Source organism: Psittacula echo (genome assembly GCF_963264785.1).
Source record: "Psittacula echo genome assembly, chromosome: 4".
NCBI classification, from domain to species: domain Eukaryota; kingdom Metazoa; phylum Chordata; class Aves; order Psittaciformes; family Psittacidae; genus Psittacula; species Psittacula echo.
This window is the reverse complement of record NC_137738.1, coordinates 47753856-47771998: the sequence shown is the minus strand read 5'-3', so window position 1 is coordinate 47771998 and position 18143 is coordinate 47753856. Positions and strand designations below refer to the sequence as shown.

Below are 18143 nucleotides of genomic sequence, written 5' to 3'. Positions count from 1 at the left end.
AAGAAGGAACAGCTCAGCTAATAAGTAAGGACTAATGATTCAGCAGAACTGTTTCCACTTGAAGTACACTGTCCTATGAAGAATAATTAATTCTCCTGCAACAGACGGACATAAGACTACCTACAGAACACAATGAAGCAATCATTTCTTTTTGAAATGCATGCTGTGGAAAGGCATTGCTAAATACCTTTACAACGAGTGAAGTTGGCTAAGACAGCCAACCATTAATCTACTTATTTTTCACAACAGGCTCTGCTTGCTTCATACACAAACCACAGCTTTATCAAAGATACAGTTTACTACTATCCTGAATTGAGTAAAACTCAGTTATAACATTCGTGTAGCTTTTGTAGAGAAAAAAAGAATACCTACATAATGTTTGCCAAGTTTAAACAAAGCTGATTTGCATTTTCTTTTTTGTTAGGGCAGCTCTATGCAAATTATGTAAATCTACATTTTCTGTGGAACTAGTTTTCACATTAAAAGTGAATTGCTTGAAACAAAAACAATACTGAAAGACTAGACAAGCTGACAATAACAATTTCTCTCTTTCCAGAGAATGCAATTTTATAATCTTTGCAATCAATATAATCAGCATTTCCATATATACTTGCAAGCCAAGTCAAGTTGGCCAGCTCTATACTACCTCTTTTAGCTCTATACTACCTGCTTTTAGTTTTAGGCTTCCCTTTTGAAACTTTAGACATCTAGGACACGGTTTTTAAAGACAGTTTAAAAATATTATTAAACCATGATTCTGCAGAATTTAAAAGTTGAAAATTGAATTTGAAATAAAATGAAATCAGACATCACAAAATGCTTATACTTTATTGATACAACCCAAGGTATAAGCTTCTGGATTCTCTCACAGTACCTACTCTTGTAATCAATTCTGGTACAGTATTAAATACACTCGAAGAACAACAAAAAAAAATTTAAACATGTGTAAGCATTTCCATATATAGGAAAGAATACTTTCACATTCTACTTGTCTAATATCATACTTAGAACCCTGTGAGTATCAGGATTTTGGTAAGCACTTTGATAACCTTTTAATAACAATTTCCAGAAATACATCATGAAGAATGGAAAAGACAATCAGACTTTTAATAATTTGCAAGTATTTAGATATTAAGAGAGGAGGCAGCCAACATATAATTAATTCTAGGACTATTACTACAGAGAATGTACATATGCTTAAGTGCCACAAAGGTTTTTTTTCCCCTTCAAATTATAGCATGAATATCTTGATACCTAAAAACCACAATTCAGTGCATATTATACCTGCAAAGGAAGACCTTCTCCCTATACCTAAATACATCACCTCCTTGTTATACAAAGTTAGAAACAGGTATTTTGATTACTAGATGGAAGAGACAGTTTAAATACATAAATAGGAACACTGAATGAAAAGCACTTATGAGTTCTTTCAATGACTAGAGATGGGTTAAGTGTTTTCCTATCAAAAACTTCTGTGAATAGAAACATACACTAGCATTACTTCCCTGAGACAGAAACAAGTAATAATTGCTGCCAAGATTCACTATACCCTATTTTTTCTGTGTGGTAAAGAAGCTGATTATGCATTCTGGTTTGTGAATTGCTAAAGCTTTAACCCAATATTCAACTTTTGGCTCTAATTACACATTTTCTGGGCTAACAAGAATGGTAATGTTGCAAAGGAGAAATAAGAAAACTTCCTCTATGATTCATTAAGGTTCCTGTTTAGGTAGTAAAGAAGAAAAAGAAAAAAGGAAGAAAAACATTGGTTCTAAAGGGACCTGGAAAGGAGGCACTGGTCACAACAAAACCCCCTGCACTTATACAGGATCAGAATATTCTCTATTTCTAAGTAGCTTAAACCAAGTTTTAATGTAGTCACATTACATTTTCAAATTACGTATCTAAGTTGTAGACCTCCAAACTTTGCACTTACAAGTTAATTTTATATCCATTAGTTACTGCTGGTAAGTTTATACACACTGAACCCTGTCCTGGGTTCAGCAGCAGCAGTCAGTTTTTCTCCTTTTTAGTAGCTGGTGCAGTGCTGTGGTTTTGACTTTCGGCCTGGGAATAATACTGATAAAGCCGATGTTTTCAGTTGCTGGTCAGAATGTTTACCCTGACCAAGGACTTTGTGAGTCTCATGCTCTGCCAGGGAGAAGGGGAAGCCGGGAGGAAGCAGGGACAGGACACCTGACCCAAACTAGCCAAAGAGGTAGTCCATACCACAGCACGTCATGCCGGGATGTAACTGGGAGTTACCCGGAAGGGCACGTCCTCTTCTCTGTCGGGGACATTTCCGGCAGGCAGTATCGTATTCTCTTCCCTTGTTATTTCCTTTATCGTTATTATTATTGGTGGTAGCAGTAGTGATTTGTGTTATACCTTAGTTACTGGACTGTTTTTATCTCAACCCATGGGAGTTACATTCTTTCGATTCTCCTCCCCATCCCTCCGGGGCGGGGGGGGAGTAGAAACTGCATGGCTGACTTGCCGACTGGCTTAAACCACGACAAACCCAGAAACCCCTATGTTAGTAGATCTGCTGTTGGGAGACTCCAGCACCTCTGTCTCATAAGACATGACCCCAAGTGTAACCTCAGGCCAGGTTTACTGTCTACAAGGTATGCTGCTGACACAGCTGTCCCAAAATGGTAACCCCTACATGTCTGTGACAAAGCACTCACATGCAAACATGACCCAAAGACCAGTACAATGCCTATATAGTTTCCAGTTCTCTTATTTTCCACATCAGACAAATATGTACAAGATAACACTTGCGTTCTGATTTGGCTTTTCATATTCCAACTTGCTACTCTACATGTGGCTTTATTAAAGGCTCCTTTCTCTGTTTTCGCTTGTCTGTACCCAGATGTATTAACACATTCTCATGTACATCGCTGAGTGGCAACTTGTTCAATTCCTACTTCAACAAACAGTTTTGTAAATCATTTATGTGAGTATGCATTCTAACAAGCCTTCCAGTAAAGCCTACACTTACATATATGCATAATTTTTCACATGAAAGAGTTGCACACATGTAAATGCACACACATACAAATCTGCAATTCCCAATGACAAATTAATACAAATTTTTAGTGTTGATGTAACACTAAACACTCTGGGGATGTCCAGAATCTGATAATGGAGGCAGGCAATACTGCACCCACATGCAGAAATTATTCGATCTCTGCTTGGAAAGGAGGTATCAGTATCCCCAAGTTTCATGTTGGATCACTGAAAAGATGAGTATCAAGAGCCTTTCAAAGAAAAGAAATCTCTCAATTTCTCAGTGATTCACAAAGCCCTGAAAGCAAGTACTCATCACTCCTATGTTACAGACATCAGACTGAATGTGGACTCTTTTAACCACCATCCCGTACTGTCTGGAAACCCACACGGTGAGAAGACTCAGATGATCTTTCTGACATCTCCCATATATGTATTAATCCATAGGTAGAGAATTTGGAGGATGTGCTACCCAAACCCTTGATTGTAAGAAAATTCCAGTGGCTGAAAGTTATTCTCTCAAACAGAGTTTGTTAGGCTTACCACAAGCCTAACAGTTGTAACCTTATCTATTTCATCTAGCTACATGGTTCCATGGAACCATGTTAAATCTGAAGTGCTGGCTAACCAGGGACTGAATAGTTGCAATGATAAATACACCCATAAATTCATTATCTCTGACTTCTTCCTCAGACAACAAGACATCCAGAAGATGTCCATTTCTTCTGGAATGTCTTCCTAGAGTACTTGTCCCAGACACAAGGTTATATGCTCCAGTCTCTCCATATTGTGCCTCTGACTAAATAAAAGCTTAAATCCCTAAAGCATGATGACAGTAGCCACAGCATCCTCAGCAATAACTGCTTTCATCTACTCATCTGCTTCTTTTGTGCTTCCCTACTTATTAATGCAGACAAAGCCTAAAACTACATTAAAAAAATAATCCATATGCATTCAAAAGTACTTAAAAATGAAACATAAGCCCAAACCCAAATACAGTTATTGTGAACAGGAATATTATTCACGTTATTGTGAACAGGAATATAACTGCACAGCACTATTCAGGAATATTCTGCATTGTTGTTGCACGCAAAATTGTGTCAAGTTGGGGAATTTCACTTAATTAAATTTATTGCCAATTCCAAAAGTTTTTATTACCAATTCAGGTATTAAGAAACAACATGAATACCCTTCCCAAACACTTTTCCACCCTCTCTGTCAGTCTCAACTTTGCTTCAGCCACTTTTTTCCTCTCCTTTCTAGTCCCTAGCCTCCTTGCTTTTGCCATCATGTTACACTCAATCCCTTTAGTAAGGCAAAGGGTGGTGCAGGTTAGTGCATAGTGGCTTGCTCTTTTTGCTTCTCCTTGTTTCTTACTCCTTTCAACTGCTTTAGTGCATGTCCTCTGAAATCCCCTCAGGGATGGATTCCTCCATGGGTTGCAGTAACTTCAGTACCCAGGAGTAGCCCAATAGGAGGTTGCAGTATTTTCTCCTGTGATTTCTTTTGTGTGTCCATACACGTCCTGTCTTTCCCTTCATGCCTGCTTTGTTACCTTCCTGTAACTCCATCTGTGCACCACTTTATGTCTCCTGCACTTCCTTCATACCTCCTTCTGTGTCTTTTGTGCCTCCTCACATCCCTCCTCCTGTGTCTCCACTTGTGCCTTCTGGCATGTTTTCCTTTGCGTTTCCTCCTCTGCTTTGGTGTCTCCTATCCCTAACAGCTACTGACCTTTCTTAAATGCATTTTCAGAGGTGTCATATGCTTTCCTGTTTGGTTTCAATTTCGTTTTGTGCAGTGGGTCCACACTGTCCTTCCTGGAGCTGGCTGGAAACATCTGTGCTCAGCACAGGGCAGTCCATGATGTCCTCCCTTACAGGTCAGCCTTGAACCCCTACACACACACCCACCACCACCCCCTGCTGTGAAACCCCTGCCATTTATGCCACATACAATTGTAAATGTGAAGAGTGGCCAAAAAAAAAAAAAAAAGGGGAAAAAAGAAAAATAATTTTCTAAAGCTCAGCCACAATGACCTATGGAGTAAATCCTAAATTGTAATTGTATGTCTGGCAGTAAGCATTGACAAAAAGAATCCTTTGTCATCAAATATTTAATAAACAAAAATAACTTTTATATGATTAATTTCTTCTAAAAAGCTACTTACAGGTGCATTAATATTAGTGAGCGATATATCCATTTCTGAAGAACAGACAGCAAGACAACATATATAGGTTTTGCTACATATACCAGTCCAGAATATGAATTTTGGCTGAGAAGACCATATACTTCTGGAAATAAATTAAATTTTACTTACTGTAACAGAATCAAGTTTTTGTTTCACCTTCTGCATTCTCATTGATGCTCTTGCAACACTGACAAAGTGATCTGCTGGAGACATCACCAAACTTTTTTCTACAGGAATTTCAGAAAAACTGTTTAAGAACTGCGGCCCTCTTGGTGCAGCTGTGGTAAGTGATGAACTGAGATCTTTTATGAGTTCAGCTTCCTGTTGTGCAACTGTAGAAACAACCAATATCTCTGTGTCAGGTGAAACTTTAAGTTGCCATGGGACAAAAATCCCATACTGAATGATGGTTGTCATTTTGCCAGCCATGTCTTCAGTTGAACACCATCAGAATCTGTACTAATAGTGCTATATGGAAAATCTGAAACAGAAATTTTCCCCATACTACCCTATTTTTCCCCTGGCTCTTCCTGATCACAATATCTCTTAAAAGAGGCTTTTAAATATTTATGACACTGCCTATATACGATAAAGTGCTGTAAAAATCACACGGGATGACATACAATAACAAGTTTAAACTTGAGATTGCAAGGGACCTCTGGTGATTGGCGAGGCCAAAGCCCCTGCTCAAAGCAGGGTCACCCAGAGCAGGTTGTTCAGGGTCACGGTCCAGTCTGGTTTTGTTATCTCCCAGGATAAAGATATCCATTATCATCACCTGACTGTTTGCTTTTTCCTCTAAAAGCAGTACAAATACTAGCAAATCACTTCTAAAAATAAAATACTTACAGGTGTATATAAAGAAAATTTGTACTGTACCTTTATAATCATGGATGTATACAAGTATTGGCTGGTTTTGACCAAATGCACAAAATGATACCATGTGCTCATGTGGATGAAAAGCAACATCACGAAGTGGAGATGTGAAGGAGAGTTCAGAATATATGGCCACCTGATCTCCTACAGAAGTAAAATGTTTTTTAATGGAAGCATATTTGATGCAGCAAAATAGCAGTTGGTTAAGGCTTGTATTACTACAGTGCAGTGACTGCCACTGTAAATAAATACTCCTAAGTAAACTTCCTTATTGAAAAGTAGTGTTTGGTATAAAAGCAAAAAATATCACATATTTTTAAGTTACTGAATAAGTCAGAAAAGTTAGTGATGTAGCAACAGATGCAGCAAACCCCAGAGGATGCACCAGGTTAACTGAGTTCTCTTGTTCTGATAAGCAAGTTCTGGAAAGGTGGCATTCCACAGTATTTGTTTGTGCTTGCATTTTGCCAGAGATAGCTATCTTGGTTGTGGATTTTGACTATATAATGCTGACAATAGGAATGGAAGTTCAGTACAAAATTATTAGAAAAATAAAGTTAGCCCTTCAGTTGATGGCATTATGAATGCAAACACAGTGCATAAGCAAGAGTCAAAGCCCAGTAAAAACATACTAATAACGAAGTTTGTCCCTCCCACTTTTATTCTTTAAGTTTTCAGGCATATGTAGCTTCACAGATGTAAGCCAATATTGTTGCAAATGTAGAAAGAAATTAAAAACAGAAACGTTGGTTAACTGCCAGTTAGAAAATATTTATTTTTTCCTTTTTAAAAATTATTTAGATCATAACGGAAGACAGAATATCATGTCATCAAAAAGTGTATTCTGCTGCCTTTTACTATTTGTCCCTTCCACCTCACTGCACAACAAAGACGACAAACTCTTAATCTTACATTTGCTTAATGTTTTCCAGAAAGATCTTGATACCTATTTTGAAACTACTTAACTGGGGAATAATAGACAAAGAAAACTTATATTCCAAAGGCCAAAAATATTCATAGTCTCTGACCACTCTTGGGAAACAGATGAAGTGGTTCTCAACAAAAGCCTAATTCCCAAATCCAGCAGAAAGACTGATTTGACATTTTTGTGCATTCTGTTTTAAGATCCTCATCCACATGTAAAGAATTGCAGTATTTTAGTTCCCTCTAGAGAATTAAAACTTAGAGATAAATAATATTTCCTCACAAGGTGGAGCTAAGGCTCTAGGATTCAAGAACATACTAGGGAAGTTTTATTCCGTATCAAAAGTGTTTCAATGAAGCTTACAAACCCTTTGTCCCCTGACAACCTGACTTTAGACCATAAAATAATGTTACCTGTTTCTGGATTCCAAACATAAGCCTTTCCATCTTCACTTCCAGAAAATAGGAATGTACCACATGGTGTTAAGGTGCTGCGAATCTTTTCTCTGCAATTTGTGGCACCTACGAATTTCTTTGCAGCCAAGCTATAAGATGAAAAACAGTTTGCAAATGTAGCAGATACTTTCAGAATAGACAATGTAACTTCTTACATGTCAATCTGCCCATCTATTCCTCAGAAAAATGAATACACCTTACATCCCAAATAGATGCACAAGCACCCACATTTGCGGACAGCAGTGTTTACCTTTTCTTTTCCTGGTTTTCATAATGCATCTGAAATTATAGATGAAAGTGTACATCCTTGCCTTTCAGTAGAAAACAGATCTGGAGAATCTAGAGATCTAGATCTACAGAAAACAGATCTAGAGAATGGATATAGATGCAGTAATGAGCATTTTCTTGTTCCTGGGGGCTTTGCAAAAAACGTGAAATTGCCACTATTACCCTAAGTTCTGCCAAAAAAAAAGTTTTCATCATGCTTCCTGAGCTTGATTTTATCCCAGTAGTGCTTAAATTCATACAGCAGCTCTCTTTAACTCTTTGTGCTAATGCCTCCTTTGTTAGAAAACCAGCAGCAGAATCAATAAATTTCAGAGATCGATCACAGAATGCTTTGGGTTGGAAAGGACCTTAAAGATCATCTGGTTCCAACCCTCCTACCACAGGCAGGAACACTTGCCACTAGACCAGGTTGCTCAAAGCCCCATCCAACCTGGCCTTGAACACTGCCAGGGATGGGGCAGCCACAACTTCTTTAGGCAACCTGTTCCAGTGCCTCACCACCCTCATTGTGAAGAATTTTGTTCCTGATATCTAATCTAAATCTACCCTCTTTCACTTTAAAACCATTATCAATTACATGTTGATTTACTATTAATACTAGTTTGCAACTTAGGTATCCTAATCTTTTTTCAGTGAAACACTACTGGTCAGCATAGTAATAATGACCTACTAATGAACAGTTTGTAGGCATCCAGTAGGAGAGAGTCTACAAAAGGATTTAGAGAAGCAAAGCCAGCTTGCAAGACACTGTTACCTCCCAAACATGAGGTACAGCTTGGGAAGAGATACGACAGTTCAAAATAGAGGCTAACACAGCAAATATACTACAATGCAAAATTTGAGGCAAGAAGAACGGTAACAGTCCACCATAGCCCTCAAATACTAATTTTTAAAATGTGTTACTGCAGAACCAATGGAGGTATGCTGGGAAAAGTGCAATGCAGTTAATGACAGAAAAACTATTTTAAACAATATTCTGAATACAATTATATCTGTAAGCAACAGGAAAGGATGCTTTAATGATTACAGTGGAAGACCATATTATCTCAAATAAGAGTTTTAGCTGTGTGAATAAGAAAGATAGGATCTCTAAGACGTCACGTAGAACAGCTCTGCAAGATGTAAAGCTAACCTGCATCTGAAACCCTAAGGAGAGGTATGAACCAAAATTAAATCCCTGATCACATACCTGAGTGACAGGACAGCAGCATTATCCAAAAAGATCAAAAAAAAGCAAGTTGAAAGAGCAAAGTTAAGAACAGCTAGCTGTCAATCAAAGTGAATTGTGTTGATCTGTGACCTCCACCCCCTCTTTTCTCATGCAGCAAATGAACAGTTAATGCTGACGTGTAAAATTATCACTGCTGGGTATCTGACCCTGTGGTTTATTGGTAGACTTAAGCCAAAGTAACTGTGGGCTGCAGCGAAAGCGGCAGTCCTGCTGCTGTCCTCTCCACCCTTATTTTCCCAGGCTCTCCCTCATTTCTTCTCTTGTGCTTGGGCAGCTATCTGATGGGTTTGATCAGATAGCTGATAAAAATGAAAATTAATCATTTGTATTTGTAGGCTGATTTTTAGTTGGATCAGTTTACTGATCTGACTTACCCTGCATCAAAAGATCTCTACAGAAATGATGAAAAGGAAACACTAGGAATACATGGCCAAAGGTATGGGAGATAGGAGATGGTGTGTTCTATGGATAAACTGGCTTAAAATAATTGTGAAATTGCTCCCCATATTAACCCTTTCCTAGAGATTAATAGGAATTTCCATTTTTCTGTCTCAAACAAAACCTCTCTGCACTTTTTAGGAATGCAAGTGATAGAAGAACACTATCAGCTTCAAAAGCTAAAGGTTCCCTCTGTTAATCCACTGATTTCATGCTTCAACTGAGCAGGTATTTGAGACCCCTAGGATGGTCATGGTAATTTATCATTTACAGGAAAAGATGAGTGCACTGTAAGACTGGAAAGTCTTCTGCTAGTTCATATATCCAACCCAACAGAGCCCTAGAATTGTTTAGGTTGGAAAAGACCTTTAAGATCATTAAGTCCAACCATTAACTGAGCAGTGCCAAGTCCACCACTAAACCATATTTCTAAGCACCACATCCACACATCTTAAATACCTCCAGGGATGGTGACTCAACCACTTCCCTGGGCAGCCTGTTCCAGTGCTTAACAACCCTATTACCAGTGATGAAATTTTTCACAATATCCAGTCTAAACCTCCCCTGTACAATTTGAAGCCATTTGCTCTTGTCCTATTGCTTATGACTTGGGAGAAGAGACCAACACCTCCCTCCCTACATTTCTTGAGAGTATAAATGGTTTACCATTGTGCTACAATAGTAAATGTATTTCCCCCAAGGTAATTTCATGTAGGACACCACGAAACTTTGATTTTCTGTGTGGTGAGGAGAGGAAGGGAACCCATGAAATTAAGGATGAATCACTCAGAAACAGCATTCATATCTTTAGTGTGACTTTTGGAAGGAGAATATTAATATAAAGATAATTAATAAGATAAATATATATATTATAATATATTATATATATATAATAAAAGATAATAAAATATTAATATTAAGAACATCAATGTGTGTTAACTGATAGGAACGAGACTCTTCTCAAAGTCATTCACTGAAAGGACAAGAGGGAATGGATGCAAATTGAAACACAGGAAATCTCATTTAAAATTAAAAGCATTTTTACTTTTGAGGGTGAATGAACACTAAGACATCTTGCTCAGAAGCTGCACGTTCTCCATCCCTCAAAACCCAACCAGGCAAAGCTGTGAATAACATGCTGTCATGCTTTGGTTACTGGGATTGGACTGGACACTCTCCAGCCTCAATGACTCAAGTTATTCTGTGGTCCCCTTTTTAATTGTAGCTTATTATTAAAAAATCATGTTTATAGCTATTACAAATTAGAAAATCATCATAAAATAAGTTAAAAATACCTCACAGACTACTTAATATACCATAATACATACATCACTGCATTTTTCAGTATTTATGATGTCATAATCTTCATTCTATTTTATCATCAAAATACTCTTCCCAAAGTCTTATGAATGAGAAACTAATGCACAACTAAATGTTATAATTTCACAGTATTTTCATGTCCAAATTGCATTTTTAAAAGTTAATTCAATCTTGTGGAGTCTAATGTCTTCTCCTTCAGGCCACCTTAAACTCTCAAGTAATCTAGTAATTTTTGGATATTCTATTCTAAAAGATTTACCCAGTATCACACAAAAGGTCTGCAATACAGCAGTGTTTTGAAACCATTTCCAAGCCCTCATATTGCTGTATTTATTAGGACATCTTTCTTCTCTACAATTTTATGTTTAATATGTTTTAATACACTTTATTTTCTCAAGCAAATTTCAAAACAAAAAGGAAATATGCACTTGTCATCAAAAATCTACTCACATTCTGAGATCCATGATTCTGAGGGTACTGTCTTTGGCATGGATTAATAAACGCCTTCCATTTGGATGCACCTCCAAATGATTTATTGGTGTTCCTTTAATATCATTTTCTTTGATTTCCTACAGAAACAAGGAAAATAAAGTAAAAAAAAATAGTCTAACTTTGTGGTTTAAACCACATGTTTTTACACATTGTTCTTAATTTTTCCATTGCATTAGTCTTTTTCTGCCCACTTTGTTCTATTTGTTTAAGGAAAAACTTTGTTCCTATATTAAGGCATTACATCCTAGGCAATCGACTTTTCACAACCTCAAGGCAGATTGTGCTGTGAATCTAAACTTCTGAAACACAGCTGATGACAGAAATGTTGACTGAGCCTTAGTTCTACAATGTATGAACAAAGGTGATTTGTAAAGCCTGTGGTCTGTTCCATTGCTGTTTGTAGGGAACAAGCCTAATGTATTAGCATTTATCTGGTAGTACAATGCTATTAAACCTCACAGGTTTTCACGTTTTATATACACAATATGGAAGTTGCAAAACAATTTAAAAAATTTAAGTCCGTGAATCACAGCATTATCAGGTCTTTTGTGCTGTCATTTAAAGAAAATATGCCTGCAGAAGAGAAGGCTGCATGGAGACCTCACAGCAGCCTTCTAATATCTGAAGGGGGCCTACAGGGATGCTGAAGAGTGACTCTTCACTAGGAACTGTAGTGGCAGGATAAGGGGCAGTGGGTTTAAACTGAAACAGGGGAAGTTTAGGTTAGGATTTCTTCCTTATATCTATGCGAGATGCCCGTGCCCATGGCAGGGGCATTGGAACAAGATGATCTTAAGGTCCTTTCCAATCCTAACTATTCTATCATTCTATAACTCAGTTTAAAAAAAAAAAAAAAGAAAAGAAAAGAAAAAGATAATGTATAAAGTATAAACCAAATTGAATTAAAATCAGAAAACTAAATTTGGAACAGTTCCCATTAAAATCACACAGCTAGTTTAAGGAACTTGTATACCTTATTAATCTTCCACTGTTGAAACAGGTGTTGAGAACTTTCTTTGACAAATGTATCCCAAACTATTATCAGTCCTGAGCCATCTCCAGAGAACATGTGGAGCCCTTTGAAGTAACAACATCTTATAAGTAGAAGAGTACCACACAAAAGAAGTAATAAAAGTACCACATATTTTTTTGCTTGTCCTTACTATGCTTACCTCTCAGTTTATATAGGGTCTATATATCCCTTTGTGTTTGTTCAAATAAGGTATACCATTAATGTATTAATTGCAAATGTATTAATTATTAATGTATTAATTGCAAACACATCTAAAACTATTCTATCCTACTAAAGCATTTCAAGAGACGTCTATGAAATAAAGCAAACTAGTAATATTCAAGCTGGTCTTCAATTGAAGACTATTTGAAAGAGTAATACTAAGTACGTACCTTCTGCATCAAAACAAAGTGTGTTGATGAAACTTTTGTGACCATCAAGCTCCTGTAGCAGTTGCCCATGGATTTCTTTCACATTTGCATTCCAGATTCTAATCACTGAGTCATAACATCCTGTCACGACCAAGGAGTCAGCAATAGGGTGGTACTTAGCAGTGTAAACAAATGAAGGATGAGCAAAAACTCTCACTGCAGATGCTGCCTGCAATTCTATCTTCCACATTCTAAAAGGAAAGGACGTTAGGACATCTACTATATAAAGCAATCACATACACAGGTATAACTGATACCATATTTTGAGCTACTGGTTCTAGAAGCAGATGTTTGCAAACACTTGACACCACCTGCCTATCCTACCAACTTGTTCCATGTATGTTTAAGCCTTTAATACAGTACTTCCTAACAAGAATTAAGACACATTTACTACTTTACATAGTACTCTGTTTTCAAAGTAAATTCATGACTACTTACCCATTTAATGGATATTTTGCACATTTTAAAATACATATACAAAAATCCATTAAATGGAACAGTTTGTTTCTTTGTCATCAGTGATTGTGATCTCAAGGATGTTTTTTTCACATAAATGCAGTTCTTATTATTCATTTATTTTCTATCCTTCAACATACCTCCAAGATCAGATTTTTCTTAAGAGATTATTTTTTGTTTGCTGTATATTTTATTACTGAGCCTTCCCCAAAAGCGAGTCCATTAATAGAATGGTACCTGGATCATGAAATACAGATGGATAGCACATTTCAGAGTGCGCTCAATTACAATATAGAATTTAATTATTTGAGTGCCACACTTCCAGGTGGGGTGACTAATTCTGATGGCTACTGAAGAATTACAAGCTTACTCAGAGATGAGTTCATTACAAAATTGCAATCTTACAGAGCATGGCAATTAACTTGCAACTTACTGTGCAAAGGTCATAAGGATTCTACCTATTTTTTTAGAATGGTTTTGCTTTAACAGCATAAAAGTCAATTTATTGCTTACAAATATTGTGGAAAGGCTCAAGGGTAACATGGAACACTAAATAAAGAGGAATTACCATTAATTCCCATATTTCCCTTCAAGCTGCCTTAAAACTCAATCTGAGATGATCCAATTAACAAACTGAAAGCAATGGGGGTGCGTTTTGGCCCTTGTGCTTTAATTCTAGCATATTTAAAAAGCAAAATGCTCCCAATATGGAAGGGGAAAAGAAGAAACTCCTTGCCTAAACTGAGACTTCTTAAGGAGCTCAAGGCAACAGACAATAAATACAGGAACTAGTAACTCGTACAGTGACTGTGCATAGTACACAGAAAAGGAGGCAGACCACTACAGTTTCAACTTGCTGCCACAATTCAAGAATTGAGGAACTGCTGGGCCACGTTATAGCTAGCATAAATGACTGAAATTGGTATTTACTTCAATATAAAAAATTCTTATTTGCTTCCAAATAAAAACCTCTCAAAATACTCTTTTTATGTCTATATACAAGCAGCAAAAAAATCAACAGTTCCACACATAAATATAAAATTTAACAATTCTTCTGGCATTTCAATTATGCAACTGCCTGTAGCATTACTGAGTTGCATAACAAAAACAACAGATAGGCATCTGAAGAGCAAAAAAAAAAAAATAAATAAATAAAAAACCCCCCAACCAAACCAGCCCTATGAAAACATATGAAGTTGCCTGTAATAAAATTGGACAGTCACAGCCATATTTTCATGCATTTACACAGTTTTGAAGGTTTTGCTTTTAATCCTTGGTTAGTATTTTAACATTAACACTGAACTGCAGTACTCTTTTTAATTGTAGAGGAAAATGTGTACACATTCAGTCTTGGAAATAATACTATCACATTTCATTTACAGCAATTTAAGTTTAATTATTTAACTAAGTATCCAAAACCACCAACAAAAAACCTACATACCTAAGTGTAGCGTGACCAATTTATACACATACTGTAATTTTAAATATTCAATTTCCTGCCTAATGTTCAAATCTTCAAACTTAATACTGCATTCATAATATGGCAGTTTCTCCAAGGAGAGAGTATTGCAGCTGTCTCAGTGACTTCTTGAAATATAGTCTTTTGGTTTTTTGCTACGCTGGTAGACTTAGACACTGCAGTTTGTGGAAAAGCTTTGGTCTCAAATACATATATACTAGAAAAAAATATAGGTAAATACAGTGTGATTAACCCCATCACAATTTTTATATTATTACAGAGTGAGTCAAGCTATAATAAAATCTTTAATTAATACATTATAGCACAGTTTGTAGCAAGGCATGAAATTGGACCACTTTTTTCTGAATGCTTCTGATGCTATCTGCCAGAACATCTTTATACTGACCTGACCATGCCATCAGAGGATGCAGTAAGAAGGTACTGATTGTCTTTCGACCAACAAAGATCATATACTATATTAAGATGACCATAAAATTCTCTCAGGAGCTCTCCAGAAGGGATTTCATACACTAGTGAAGTTTAAACAGCAAAAATAAGAAAAAAAAAATAACATTAGTTATTACAAACAATTATATACAATTATTGCAACATTTAGTCTAATCTTAGGCTAAGTTTCTGCTATCATAATTCAACTAATTGTCTTCTCATTTTCAGAGAACAAGATCAAATAGTTGCTAAATATGCATGGACAGCAAGCATATACTTCCATCTAGTGGTTCATGAATGTCACAAATGTTTTAACCCTTAGGAACAGCCTATTTGTTTTAAATTATTAACAAAGATTAGGTTTATGTTTTTTGACAGCTACTCGACCAATCTTTGAAATGGATTGAAATTCAGATAATTTTCTGGGGCTGTGTAATGAAGTAACCTAGAGTTACTGTTTCCTGCATTTAAACATTTCCTTTGTGTACATTTAAAATACTGTTCTTAAAGTTCTTACGCAGGTCTTAAGAACTAAGCAGTTGAGGCTATTATGCAGCAGCAGCCCCAAGTGTGAGTAACAAGGAAAATTTGTAGTTCTAAACTGAACTGGATCATGAAAGACAGCAGCCTCTAGTAGTGTCTCTGCAGATGACAATGTTCACAAAACTTACACAAAAAGCATATGGGGTGGAGGCTGAAAAGTTATTTCACTTAAAACATTGTTATCAGAAAATATGTCTCTTAGGCAAACTGATTTCTTATTTCCATTATCATAGAATCAGCAAGGTTGGAAAAGACCCTTAAGATCATTGAGTCCAACCATTACCCTAAGACTGCCAAGACCACCACTAAAGCATATCACTGAGGGCCTCATCTACATGAGTTTTTGAACACTTCCAGGGACAGTGATTCCACCACTTTCCTGGGCAGCTGCTTCCACTACTTGATTACCCTTTCTGTGAAGAAATTTTTCCTAATATTCAATCAAAACTTCTCCTAGTGCAGCTTGAGGCTTCTGGACAGAAATAGCATGATTTCATACCATTAAGCCATACATACATTATCATGCATGAAAAGCCAGTTCCAGCCCTATGAACATAGAAAGTGCACTTTTCTCAATGCTCTTTAATGCATTAGAACAATTTGAAAAACACAATAATAAAACAAAACCGCAAAAACACCCACAAATTAAAAATACATCTTTTGCCTTTTAATTTGCAACTACATGAGTAGTAAGAAAAAAAAAACAACCAACCAAATTTAAAACTTACAAATAATGGGATAACCATTCCTTCCTGCACATGCTGCTGCCAGCATTTTCCCATCATGAGAGAAACGAATACAGAAACAGCCCAGCTCTCCACCTCGCAGTGAAAACAGAAGCTTGTTCGGTATGCGGCAAGCCTAGCTTTTCAGGTAAGAAATGGGATTACACAGTTATGAATATTAACTACCTAATGCTTAAAACACATGCTTAGTTACTGTCATGCATAAGTTCTAAAAAGCAACTAACATCGTAGGGGAATTTAAAAGAAAAAAAAATAAAAAAAATCAAGTTTATAAACAGAGGCAGTTCTGCTGCATTACTTGGGCCACATCTAGTTTGTATATTTCTGCCTCATTAATACAGACAACTGGCAAGTTTGAAAAACCCTAAAAAAATCTAAAATAGAATAATTTCCTTAATCTTAAGAAATGCTTAATGATGACTATCAGCAGTAATATAAGCTAGAGTTTGAATGTAAGTCATGCTTGTTTCAGCACAACTTTTAGTAACTTAATGACTGCAGTCTGAACTCAGGAGACTAACTTCAGGCACTCAAAACTCTGGTTTACCAAATCACCTTTAGCAGTCCTAATCTGTATGTCCATTCCTGATTTTTTAAAACATAACTGGACATGAAACATTTTAATAAAACACACAGGTGTATAGTCACCCTTCCCCTTTCCCCAGACACTTCCTCTCTTTAAACCATGGGCTTTTTCTCCATAACTCAATTAAAAGTTCAAGGGGAATTAAAATATCCTGAGTAGTTATGTGATTATTTAACCTAAACCTGATTTATCTTTATGAACGAAAAAGTAATATGAAGAGATTCATATGCATTTAAAGTACACAAATAGGTCTACTTATGAAATAATTGAATATACGCTGCTCATTTCAGAATAATTAGGAACTAAACAAACGGCCAAAGTCCATTTTTATGATCTCAGACAAATGCTCTTAGGATTGTATTTCCCTTGGTTTTGATTACACATTTTCAGAATGGCAACTTTCTGAAAACTAACGAACATTAGCTTAAATACAACTTTTATGTAGCCCGCCATTTTTGGTAATAAAATTGCTATTGTAAAAATGGACACATCTATTCTTTACTATTTTATTATTATTAGCAATCATTACTGGGAAATAAAATTAAGTCCACATATATTTAAGTGTTCTTTTCGAAAGGATCTGTACAAGGACCACAGTACAGAATCCAAATAAAAAGTCAACCTTCTTTGTTAATAAATCTTCATACTATTTGAACTTTGACAGAACCATGAACTCTCTTAACCTTCTTAATATGGTTCTTCAGTGAAAGTTCCTTCTTGAACGAATGGAAGTTATAGTGCAAAAATAACTTCAAATGAGGGAATAAGAAAAAACAACCAACCAACCAACCAAAATCCCAAAACAATCAAACAAGGAAATACATTTCCAATAAAGCTGAATCCTGGGAACTGTTTTTCTGTCTTACTTCTACTACCTGAATAGGCCTACTCTTTGAAACTCCAGGAGAATTCTGGAGATGATAGTAGATCTTTAAGTTATATTCCTTTGAAAAGCAAATACAACCACTTCACCTGTCCAGGTAATCTTGTCCATTTAAATGGCTCCTTCTTCTCCTCTGGAAAAGATTCACATGAGTTTTTAGATCCTTCTCTCTGGTGCTCACACACTGCTGCACTACTTTGTTCCTGCTGAACAGCGATCATAGAGCGGAAAGAAGGCGGAACCTTAAGGCAAACAAGACTAAGTATCAGGAAAAAAATATTTTTAAATGAACAGTTTAATATCTGAAAAGATTAAAACACACTTTTAACTTCAAATGCATTGCATTTTAACA

At 36.3% G+C, this 18143-nt stretch overlaps 1 protein-coding gene across 1 annotated transcript in view; it reads right to left on the bottom strand.

The window, feature by feature from the left end:
• AHI1 (Abelson helper integration site 1) overlaps nucleotides 1-18143 on the bottom strand; it is a 90883-nt gene that overhangs the window by 51940 nt on the left and 20800 nt on the right. Inside the window, exons 10-18 of the mRNA XM_080616319.1 lie at nucleotides 17881-18033; nucleotides 16305-16437; nucleotides 14993-15116; nucleotides 12633-12862; nucleotides 12202-12305; nucleotides 11187-11305; nucleotides 7418-7548; nucleotides 6083-6223; nucleotides 5333-5535 (exon numbers count right to left, since the gene is read on the bottom strand). Coding sequence (XP_080472445.1) covers nucleotides 5333-5535; nucleotides 6083-6223; nucleotides 7418-7548; nucleotides 11187-11305; nucleotides 12202-12305; nucleotides 12633-12862; nucleotides 14993-15116; nucleotides 16305-16437; nucleotides 17881-18033 — 1338 coding nt within the window. The remainder of the gene's footprint in view (nucleotides 1-5332; nucleotides 5536-6082; nucleotides 6224-7417; nucleotides 7549-11186; nucleotides 11306-12201; nucleotides 12306-12632; nucleotides 12863-14992; nucleotides 15117-16304; nucleotides 16438-17880; nucleotides 18034-18143) is intronic.